The 12,445-nt window shown below is 32.0% G+C and overlaps 1 protein-coding gene across 1 annotated transcript; it reads right to left on the bottom strand.

Moving 5' to 3' along the window:
• Positions 1 to 3,402: 3,402 nt before the first annotated feature.
• LOC133702821 (uncharacterized) lies at positions 3,403 to 9,821 on the bottom strand. The gene is made up of 16 exons (XM_062127133.1): positions 9,665 to 9,821; positions 9,437 to 9,577; positions 8,879 to 8,970; positions 8,515 to 8,611; positions 8,047 to 8,090; positions 7,682 to 7,773; positions 7,106 to 7,197; positions 6,881 to 7,027; positions 6,199 to 6,346; positions 6,014 to 6,090; positions 5,451 to 5,522; positions 4,839 to 4,886; positions 4,638 to 4,765; positions 4,384 to 4,540; positions 4,039 to 4,249; positions 3,403 to 3,749 (listed from the first exon to the last, which is right to left on the bottom strand). Exons 1-16 carry the CDS (start codon positions 9,785 to 9,787, stop codon positions 3,700 to 3,702), a joined length of 1,719 nt encoding a protein of 572 aa, XP_061983117.1. The 5' UTR covers positions 9,788 to 9,821; the 3' UTR covers positions 3,403 to 3,699.
• Positions 9,822 to 12,445: the final 2,624 nt, after the last annotated feature.

Consider the following 12,445-nt stretch of genomic DNA (forward strand, 5'->3'; position numbering starts at 1 on the left):
CCCCTCTCTTTTTTATGAACATCATTCTCTCTAATGCTAAAAACAAAATTATTCCATCCACAGCATAGCTTAATTATTACTTGTAAAGTTGCTTCAAAAAATTCACTCTTATTGCCTCAAAACAGCAAAATTAGATTACTTTCGACAGCCAGTGCTATACTGAGAGTAAATATTCAACTTTTGAGTATCGTTTCAAATCCATAGAGGACTTCATCAGAGGGGTGATGGTGAGGAGGCGGCAAATGACGCATAGCCAGCTTAGGCTTTGTGTCTTCATCAGCTGGTATTTAATATATACACGTCCTTCGTACAAGGTGATTTTCACGATCTTGGCAAGAAAAATGTGGAAGATGATGAGGTGGAACACTTGAAGAGTTCTAACAAGAGATTGCTGATCAGAACCAGCAATAAAAACATCTTAAATGATTGCATTTGTAGAAAACTTATCAACTGTTCCTATCATGGGACCAACCTCAAATGTCTTCAATCAATCACGATATAGTTTCCGTCTTTGACAGTCTCAGTTCTAGGGTTCACTGCCTCAAGCTTAGGCGATGCTCGAATGGGGAAATGGAAACCCTAAGGGAAAAACCAATAATGCAAGCTCTCTATGATTTAAACATCGCTATCAAGATCATTATGGCTTATTAATGCAAAGAAGAAGAAAACTAAAAAAACATATATTTATACGTTTGGTTACTGTTCTCTCACTCTCTCACAAAGCAGCAGTATGGATATAACTATTTACTGAACAATATCTTTCTTTCTTTTTTTCTTTTTTTTTTTGCAATTGAATCTTTTTTAAAAAAATTTATTATTCTATGTGACGTTTGTGATATTTTATTCTCTTTTTATATTCTTGAGAATTCAAGGTGTATGATAAAATTTTAGAATTGAATTAGAGACCAATTTGGTGAAATATATTTTAAAATTGTAGTATAAAACAATTAAAAGGACCTAATAATGACATAAACACGGGTTTTTTTTTCTATTTTATCTTTAAAAGCATCATTTTCATTTCAAAAATCTTCATTTATGTAACTTTGGTCCCTTTAATTTTAGATTTTTATATTTAGATCCTGAACTTCTTCTTCTATTTTTACTTCTCATTCCCTAAGTTTTGAGAAAAAAATGAGAAAGTTTTTGAAAAAATTAAAAAATAAGAGATAAAATGTTCAGTTGTCTACATTCTAACAACAACAAAAAATCAATTTTGATATCAATGGATTTCTCTTGGTAAAATAAATGTTATTGTGGTGTTTTTAAACTTTCATCTCATTAGAAAATGTAGATTGAGACTTTGGAATTTTTTTAATCAATTTAATTTTGAGCTTTTTTCCTAATTTAAGGGTGTTTGGAGTTGTAATTGATTTATTGAGATATGTAGGTTGTTTTTTTATGTTTTAAGATGAAAAGAATGGTTGAAAAATAAGTTTTTGGAGTACTAAAACATAAACTCTGAATTTTCAACAACTAGAAATAAACAACATGTCATTTTCCACGATCAATGACTTGTTATTTGTTTATTTTTTAAAACTAAATAGAATGAATGATGTGTCGTCGAGTCATCATCATCCACCCTGTTAAAAAAAAACCGGGGGTATTGTCTTTATGCATTCTCATATTCAATCATCACATAAAATTGTTCTCACATTTTTTGCATAATTAAAACCATCACATTTATAATTTAATCATCTCGTATATTTCTTCCCTTTTAGCTCATCAAAATGGGAATAACCAAGAGCAAAGAGATGACCTAAAAATCAAGCTTAGAGTGCATGTAACATGACTCAAAACATGTTATAATCATATGTAGATCTATTCAAGACCAAATGAGCATTAACAGTTTAAGAACAGATCGCAAAGTGAAAAATAGCAAAATTTTCTACTAACCAAAATGGTTTAGTCATTTTAAAGAAACGATCTGACCATTTTTATGAAGACAGATGACTGTTTTGAAAAATAATCGATGTGTTCTTCTAGAATTTCCAGAAATTCCAACAAAACTCAAGTAACTCATGCATTGATTGTATGTGATATGCTGCATTGCATATTATATGTGTTGGTATTTGTGTGACAGAAGGTTTTTTTTTTCAATTTTCATCAAACACGGGTGTGAATAATTGATTTCATAAGATACTCTTAATTGAATTATTTCCGGAAGAAGGCAGAATTTCATGTCCGCATCACTTGTTTGTGGATATATGAGAGAGTCAGTTTGGAAATTACTATAAATAGTTAAATAGGGTTTAGTTATTATTTTGAAATTAAAAAAATAAAAAATAAGAGAGAGAGAGAGATAGTGGATATATATTCAATCTAAAATTGTTTTAAAGAGATTTATTTTTATGTCTGTTTTCGTCTCTCCAACCAAACACCTTTTTTTTACGGTATTGTAATTTACTTGAATTAAGTCTCCAGCTATATTTCCATGTTCCTGTCTTCAAATTCTGCAGGTTATTTTGGTTAAGCTAGCTGGAGTGGACAATTGTTCTCCATGGTTTTGCATTTAGCACAGTGGGTTGCCACCATAGTCCGACATGTGAACCCGTTGAAAATATAACCCTCGACTGCCTTTGATGGTGGTAAGAACATTACCTTTTTTGCTTTGCTTGAAGACGATTGAATTGAAAGAACAGATGCGAGACTTGAATTTCCTATGACTTTAAGCAACATTTATACTTTGTTGAGGTTGGCTGGTAGAATGATGAGAAGCTTTTATCAAGACACTATTCCTTCTATTAACAATTTCTGGGTCCGAGCATCTCTAAATTGACATCATTTCAGGTTTTTTTATATAAAAATGATGCTGTTTCAAACAATTTTTTCAAACAAACACATGCCTAACGGTATATTTTAAAAAAAAACCTCACGCAAGTTCAACTAAGCAGACTGGATTTGACCAAATCAATCTTCAACCAATTTGGAAAGAAACTAGCATTGCATTGATCTTCAGTTGAATTGATGCATAAGGTCTTGATGGTGCTAAAAAGTTTAAAATCATTCATGCCACAGTGGATGATCTGATTCATATTTTCCTTTTGCCAGTTCCAACTTTTGGAAAAATAGAAAACCTTCGTATTTAATTTCTAGGAGTCGTACTAATTGTCATGTTCATGTTGTTGCAGTGCACAAGAACAGGAGATAATTGTAGTACAAGAAAAACGCAGAAACGAATAGGAGCATTTAATTTTTTATGGAGGTAGAGTAAACAGGAGTGAGCTTTGATGCTTACTCCTAACCCTTTGAAGTTTGTATTTTGTAGACCTTAACTTTGAATTGCCTGTTGTAGCTCTGGTTTTTAGAACCTGAACCTGTTCTTCTCCTGTTTTCCCAATCTAGGGTTTTGGGGGATGCTTTTTGCTCGGATGCAGTTTGCTTTAAACATGTCTGAAAATGATGTACAAAACCAAAAATCACTCAATAACTTTAAACATTTCTAGCCAATGGGGATGATGGTCATCTACACTGCGAATTGCTTCACTAAAATGATGAACAAACGGAGCACTAAAGCAAAGGGAAGATGAAGTTACTTACAGTTGGTAGTACGAAAACAAACCGTAACTATTTGATAGTGTTAGCTATTATGGCACAAAAGGAATCCATGTTGATATTGAAAAAGGAAAAACCAATCAAATTCTAAACAGGATTCATATCAAATCAAAACTAGAGATGCATTCCGTTTTGAACACGCGGCCATCATCTTCTAGGAAGGATATCTGAAAAGGAAAAATCATGGAAAGGCGGACCTGCAACACAAAGCAATGCTCAGTTGAATGGCGGAAAAACAAGATGAATCATAGCTAGATCTAATCCAATCTAATCGGATTGTAATTGAACATTATTTGAATCCATCAGGCGAATGCAGGGATGTTCAACACTGCACTGAGCAGACTATGAAATGTATTCAGGCTCATGGATTGGAAAAAAAATAAAAAAATAGTTCCTCAGTTGAGAGCAAGGCATAAAAACCCTTATTTTCTTCCTCCGTTATTCCTTTGACCCATCTAAAGAAAAAATGCAGAGAAGATTTCTTACCTTCTTGTTCACCAAGAATGTAAAACGGAATATGTGCAATCATCTTTGTGCCACCTTCACTCCAGTTGACAGTTCCTGGCTTTTGCATGTTTCCATCTGAGGGTCTTGAAGGCCCCAAAACAGACAGACAAATTGCAGGCTCATTCATTAAACCCAAATAATCACGTGCACGCCTCCAAACCCTAACATCTGAGATCCGAGATCGGGCTACCTGAAATACAATTAAGATATTGGATTATGGAAAACAGCTAATACATTCATATAAAGAGGAATGCACTTCATTTCATTCTCACACGTGCAATTTCAGCCAATATCAGGACCAATCCAAAAAAGTTCTAAACAGACCTTGCCCAAGGATACGCGTGCCCTTGGTAATAATTCCCGGTGATATGAGGCAAGCTTTGCAATGGCTGTTACAACAAAACAAAGCAACCTTGATTGTGATGACTTTCTTGAGCTTTCACCACCAGATCTCAAAGCTGACTCTCTTAAACCAAGACGACTTACCAATTGAACAAAAGAAAATGAAATCAGTAAACTAACAGCCAACATTAGAAGGAAAATATCTAGATGACAGAAAGGGTAATTAAAAATCATACCTAGTGGATAGGTTTTCATATAAAAGTAGTTCTAAACTCTCAAAAAGCTCACGAGCAGCATCCTTGTGAGATCCACCTCCCCCACCATGCTCTCCAATGGCCCAGCACAGCTGTAAAGCCAATTCTGTCTATAGAAAAAAGCATGCAATGAGAAGAATACAATAAATACTCTACACAATTGTACATTTGCAATCAGCTAACCTTTGCAGGGCTGTCATAGGCTTCTCCAAGCCTATCCATGATAGGTTTCTGTAACAGAGTTTAAAAGGCTGTAAGAATCCTATGAAAAGATGCATACAATACAGGTTCTCGAAACAATGATTTCCATGAAAAATTCAAAAACATGTGGAGATATCCAATAGTTATCAAAAGAGTCTGGTCATTGGCCAATAAAACTGTCGCATGCATAGAACTGCAACACTCAATAAATACTCCCAAAGAAAAAATCTGACCACAATATTTTAGCACGTCAAAAAATGTAAAACAATTCCATTTCTCTTTACAGCTTGTGGTGGGGGTTGGGGTTGGGGTTGGGGAATGGAGCCTACAACTTAAACCTTTTGCCAGTACCAACAAATCCATCTCCCTTTGCCACTTGAGCATCAAAATTGTAATTTCAAACTTTGCATTTTAAAAACACTAAGAGACCACTTTCTACATTGGTCCCATTACCATAAACTTTTGAATACATATCGAATGGCCATTTTGACACATCTCACAGCAGCAATTTATAGCTCGCCCCAAATATGTCTAGGAAAATTACGTGTAACTAATATAACATCTTCCATGCAGCAAAACATTTCAAGGATTTACCTTCAGGAGAGCAATGAAATTTGGAGATCGCTGAAATGCAGCAAGCATGAACTCTAATAGCCTCTTACGAACCTGCATGCATAATGTTTTTATTCTTCCTTTAATTGGTCATCAATTAATATTTCATCAATCCAAGGTCTAAACTACAAATGCATTTCCAGAGGATACTAGCATCATGTTTGTCTTGTAAAATTAACAGTTCCAGGCTTAATCAAAGAACAAATAATGTATAACCGTGTTTCCCTCTTTTCCAAAAAAAAGCGTCTTTTTTGTTTCTGGTTTATCCCAAAGTTAATATGAAATAGATGAGATGGCACAACAAGTATAACTATTCTTAATTTACACGCATAGCCATCCCTTCTTCCCAAAGAAAAACACCCCCAAACTAGCACAGTATATTCCATTAAGCTTTAATACACAGTTCCTATTAAGTTCTAGTATAAGAGAGAAATTTATTCCATCTATTTATCAATATAGCATTGTTCCTTCACCAATCAAGGTGCAGATCAATACTGTAGACACCTAAAGCAAAACATTCCAATTACTTTCAAATATGAACATACCTCATAAGAAAATATTTTGTCAGGAAACATTGTGTCATTTCTTGACATAAGCAGGGGAATCAATGCACAGATTAAAGCTGCAAAGCAAGGGAACAATCTTAGAGAGCACAAGCTTAGATGTAAAGCTATAACCTCCTTTCCAAAAGCTGAAAGTCAATCCACTGGAAAACAAAGTATTAACATACAATCATTAACATCACGCAATGATATAGCGAAATACACATCGAGAAGTCGAGGTGTCAATTTGAGCATTTGCTTTAACCGATCAGACTGAGGGGTGTTGATTGTAGCCTGTAAAGTGGCAATCATTGCAGGAGAAGTCCAATGCCGTTCCTGAAATTCAGCATTTATGCAACAACCAATTAGAAATGTTAGAAAGACAAAAATTCTCAAGCAATGACTTTAAAATATCAATCAAGCACCAATCAATTATAAGTGTTTTAATAATGCATCTGCATCTCAACTTTGACTCTAAACTTATTTATCCTCCAATACAAGAGCAAGCAATACTATAAAGAGAGGTTAACAACTGGAAAAATTAAATGAGTTACGGTTAGAAAAATCAAGCCATCAAGGGATTTGGAACATAAAGAAACTGAAAATTAGCTAATTTTGATTAAACTAGAACAACAAAAAATTTGAAACGGAGGGAGAAAAGGTGATATATGAAGTGAAAATATAAAAGCAACATCACTGCAGGAATCATTTGAAAGAAAATGAGAATTGGATAGAAATCAATAGTGATCCTTAAAAAACAAAAAACTAGAAAGAACTGCATATCCCTAAACTTTCTTGCAAGTTTAAACAGTAAAAAAAATGATATGTGTCCACTAGCAAGAAGAAAATGAGACACGGAAGGAACCGTACAGGAAGCCCATCATTTTCATCCTTGAGAAATTCAAGAAAAAAAGGATCAGCTGCATCTATTGCGCTGCTATCCTCAGATTCAGAGTCGACCCCACCATCTGCTATTGTTGAGCCGGTATAAGCTTCATCCATGAGAGCAAGTAGCATCTGCATCCAGATAAAATGAGTATCCATGGTTGTGTCACATGCTCTTAAAAAAGTAAATTACATAGTCCCAAAAACAACCTCAGGAGCCGTACTCTTCTGGATGGAGGCTATGCTGCTTCCAATAAGTGATCCTGAGCTCCTTTCTACCTTTTGTAATGCCACTACCAAAACTAGAACAGACAGTAAAGAAAAAGTCAAAACTTGCTTTACCTAATTGCAAACAAAATGGACAAAGGAAAACACCATAATGACAGAGTTGAAGAACATTTCAAATTTTCAAGTCCAATTCCAAAATCTCATTTAACAAATTTTTCCTTTTTAGAGAAAAGAGAGATTCAATAATTGCTAGAAGAGAGTGTGTGCATCATAAGCATTTGAAACTTTGCCAAACAAAAACCTACTCCTACAAGTGCAGGTAAAAGCAGAGGTTTTTAAAACAAAGCACAACAAAAAATAAGCAACGTAATATGCAGTAATAAATTAAAAAATTATGAACTACAAATGTATACATATTATCTAGCAACAATGACATATAACTAAGAAAATCACTTGAACAAATAAGTATAAATAAATCTTCAGAAACTAAAATGAAATCACAAGAAGTATTTAAAGAGAAGCAAACAGTTAACAAAATAGCCAAACATATATACTTACTTGGCAAATCCACTAAAGATGGAAATAGAGGAAGAAACGATCCAGGTGACATCATCAACCCTGGAAAAATCTTCATAAATGATTTTTCTAATCTGCAGGACAAACAGATAATAACAATCAGCCGGCTTCCTTTGTTACATCCAGTTAACGCATTAAAGGAAATTCCTCCCTAGTACTTCCCTTGGATGCTGATATACAAGTACCCTGTCAGCAGTAAATACTGAAAAAAATGATTGCACCCCAATAAAACTTGACAGTTAAGACCTCCAGAAATCTCCATAATTCACAATAACAATCTCCAAGTTAGTATTTTGTTTTTTTTTCATTAATAATTTATTGCTAGTAAAGTTGGTGAACAAACTTACTTTTCTCCATTCCATGCAATCAGCTTCAGCAACAATGGAAAAAACTGCAAACAAATGATCACCATAAGATTGAGATATAGATGGAAATCATGTTGCTCATCATCTCCATCTCTTTCTTCAACAGAGGAATTTCAAATGAATGGTTAAAAGCTACTGCTTAGACTTTCTGTTGTTGATTCCAAGGCTCAAATGTCCTAATTTTCATTTGACTATCTTTGCTGTGATCTGTAGCTCAACTAAAGGGATTGCAACTAACATAGAGGTTGGAATGCATTTGACTAAATTTTACATGAAGTCAGAGAGTTAATGATAATGTACAAACCATCAGAAGCATGCAGAAAGCTCCAGCACAAGCAAAACAAACTCCATAGTTCACAAGCTATTGCAATTTTTCGCAGTTATATATTCTAAAACCCATACCATTGTGCAATCTAGTTGACATAAAGTTATGTAGATCATTAGTCATACCTGAGGTAGTAAGGTGGGGAAAGAAGTTAAAATCTTTTTCTTGTTCACATTTAGAAAGTCAAGAGTTGCTTCTGCAACAACTGGGTCTGCAAATTCACTGCAACCAAATTAGAATAAGATATGTTTGCAGTGAGCATTGAGCCATTACTGGATTTTATTCATAGAAAACAAAAGCATATTAAACTCAAAGGTATAAGCATCCCAATCAAAACACTTAAATAACATAAAAGCAATATACCAAAAAAATTAACCATCATCCAAGATGACTCGAATTGCTTTTTATATACCATTAAAAAAAACATGACGTTTATTTAAAATTTTGAAAGTATAGCACATGCTTAAATACTGTCAACAAAAACCTTACCGGCTCAAACATGAACGTAGAAATGTCCGCAAACTAGGGTCCGCATCATGCAGAACCACCTCTCCAAAATCAAGGAAAAATTGAAGAATAGCCTGATTAATAAACATGAGAGAGTATAAGCCACAAATTAATTCACCATCCGTATCACAATACTAACCTAAAATGCAATTTCATTACAAAAACTCCACCATTCTTTTAGTTTAAAGTTCAATTTCTACAATTTTTCTCAACGACCAAACAAACAAACATTGAGATAATAATAAACGTAATAAGCTAACCTAAAATTACTCCTAAAACGCAATTTGACCGCTACTAAAAATTTCAAAATTCAACTCCTACAATTTTCCAGCATTTTCTCGGCAAACAAACACAAGAAAAAAAAACACTGAATTAAAATCTAATAATAAAATGAAATTATCACATCTATAAATCACTCATAAAATATTTTAAAACATTGCGCAAATTATAAAAATCCAAAAAAGTATTCAATTTCCACCATTAAAAGCAAGTATTAAATAATAATAACAACAACAACAATAAAAGATGAAAAGAAGAGACCAGCAAGAGAAGTCCATAGGAGCTTGTAGATTGAGAAAGCAAAGAGACAGAGCGTTGAAAGAGTTTATTGATCTGCGGATAAACCCTAGCTATCAAGTCCTCTGAATTCTCTTCTTTACACAATTCATGAAGCCTCTTCACCTAATCATCAAGTCCAAAAAACACGACGCCGTTATTATAAATGTATTATAAACATGTAGATGTAAGCACGGAGAGAGAGGGAGTTACGGAATGGAGAAGAGAGGGATCGGACGCAGGGTTGTTTGCTAAATTAGAGTCTCTAGTGCTGTTTGATAATGTACGGAGATGGAAATCCCAGTTTCTGTCTCCATCACCATCTTCACCTCCCATTTCTTTTGATTTTCTAATGGAAAGAACAAGCTGTGGTTTCTTTTTGTGTTTTCGTTATTAGAGGATGAGAACGCTGTCGTTTCACTTGGCTTAATAATTAAACCAATTTGTTTTTCTTTTTTGTTTATTAGAATAAGTTAATTATAAATTAATGTCTATAGTTTTTAAAATCGAATTATTTAATCCCTTTATTATAAAAAAAATAATTTAAGTAATTCTTACAGCCACTCCCTTCATCAATTAATTATCTACATAAATTTAATTTGATTTGATTTATGATTGAGATTAAGGTTTGGATTACATTTGGATTGATTGAATTGTATTGATTAAAATTAGTTTATTTACTCGTATTCCACTGCATGTCAAATTATTTTTTTTAAAAAAAGAAACATTAAAACTGCGAGAAGTTGTTTACAATGCTATTAAACCATTGTAAAAAGATAAATCTTTTAATTTAAATCTTTAACAAGTGTGATTTTTCATTTAAATTATATAAGAGCTAATTCAATATAAATTGGTTTATTTAATAGGTTTAAAAAAATTAATAACTTTTTTTTATTTTAAAAAACAAACGACAGAATCAATAAAAAATAAAAACTAATAACTAATTAAGTAAATTTTTAAATTCATAATCCAAGTTATTAGATCTAAATTATCATACATAGAGAAGCGATGAAAACTCAATTTCTAACAAATTTAACATTGAATGATGAATTATCACTATTATTATTATTGATAGTAACATGTTACTGGAGACTTACATGGTTGTTAACTTTAAGACCCGTGGAATTAATCGGGTACGCGCAAACTGGTCCAGACACTTACACTAAACTAAAAAAACAAATTACAAAGATTCTAATAGAATAACCGATAAACAAAAGTAATTTGTTGGTGATTTTGTCGGTACAAGGGATGCTATTTCGTCAGAAAGTTACAAAGGTAAGAAGTTATGGACTAAGTTTTGTCGCCAGTTCTATCGCCCAGTCCATCAATAATATTTATCAATGAATTGACCGACAGAATCTTGTCGATTCATTTTATTTATTTGGTGTTAATATTTCACCAACGATTCTGTCAATATTTTTAATCATCAATAGAATATTGAAAAACATTAAATCCCCAACAAAACTTGGACCACCAACATGTTTTCTTTAGTAACTCTATTGACAATTTACATCAATAGACTAAATAGTAAAAAACTTGTATTGGAAAACTTGGACCAACAACATGTTTATATGTCGATATAATATTTAGTTATTATTTTTTAATTTTTTAGTAGTGATTGTTCGTATTTTTTTCATTTGAAAAATAGTAAAAAACTTGTATTGAAAAACTATAGAAACCTTTAAAATATGTTTTTCAAACTCACTACAAATTAAAAAAACTAGAAAAACTAGTTTTTATTATTATTTTATGGATGAAAACATATTGCATTTGGACAATAAATATCATTTTTCCTTTTCTTGAATCTGAATTTTTTTTTTAAAAAAAAATAGAGTATTACTTTGTTTCTAAATAGCCTCTTCACTATTATACATAATTTAATGTAGGGATGAGAAAAAAACTGAAAAATCGAGAAAACTAAAAAAATTAAACTATGCAAAAAAACCCGGTTAAAATTTTTAAAAAAATCAAGCCAAACCGGTTTTTGTCCTAAAAAACCGAACTGAAACTGGTTTCAGTTTTTTTAAAAAAATCAGTTTGGTTATTTTTTTTATAAAAACCAAACCGAACAAAAAATAATCATCCATAATTTAATGATTTATTTTACTCATCCACTATTGGTGCCGTGGTAAAATAATTTCTAAATTATCAATTTGATTCATTATATATCTTTAAACTTTTATCTATAAGGAAAATTAAGTGTTGCCGTTTAATTTAATTTTTAAAACTAAGTATTAAACTTTGATACCAATGCTATAAATTTCGTTTTAAATTTTAGATGAAGTGTAATTTATATTTTACCAATGCTATTTGTGTTCGTGCTTACAAACTCCATTAACTCAACTCTAAAAACACTAACTCGTTTGAGTATATAAAATACGTGAAATTTATAAAAAAATTTAAAATATTATAATTAGTGTTAATAACACCTTTAAAACACGTAACCTATTGCTATACAAAATCTATTTTTTATTTTCTACAAAAAAAATCTTTTAACTTAGAGTGTTTTTAATTTGTAAATGTAAACATACATACATGGTTAAGTTTATTAGCCTCCATAAGTTTCTGTGATTTCTTTGGCTTCAAATTATTTTTTTATTAATTTGAGATTTTTTTGACGTGCTGATATGAAATATAATTTTTTTTAAATATAATTTTAATATATTTCCTATTAAAAAATACTTTTAAAAAAATTACTATTATAAAACTAAGTGACCGTTTGTTTATGTGGTTACTTCTGTATTTGAAGCCAACCACAAAAACATATGTTTGGTAACAAATGAAAAGCTGATTTACATGTATGGGCCTTAGTAATTTCTGCGTTAAAAATACAGGCTCAATGAAAGCAACATTATGTTGCTTTCAGTGTGGAGAGCTCTACTGTTCACTTAAGTGAACGATAAAGCTCTGAAGATCTCCATTATGCTGAATAGTGGAGATATGCACTATTGTTCACGTGAACAATGATGTATGATTTCGGTCAGACCAGATTTG

The sequence above is a fragment of the Populus nigra genome, chromosome 9 (assembly GCF_951802175.1).
Source record: "Populus nigra chromosome 9, ddPopNigr1.1, whole genome shotgun sequence".
NCBI classification, from domain to species: domain Eukaryota; kingdom Viridiplantae; phylum Streptophyta; class Magnoliopsida; order Malpighiales; family Salicaceae; genus Populus; species Populus nigra.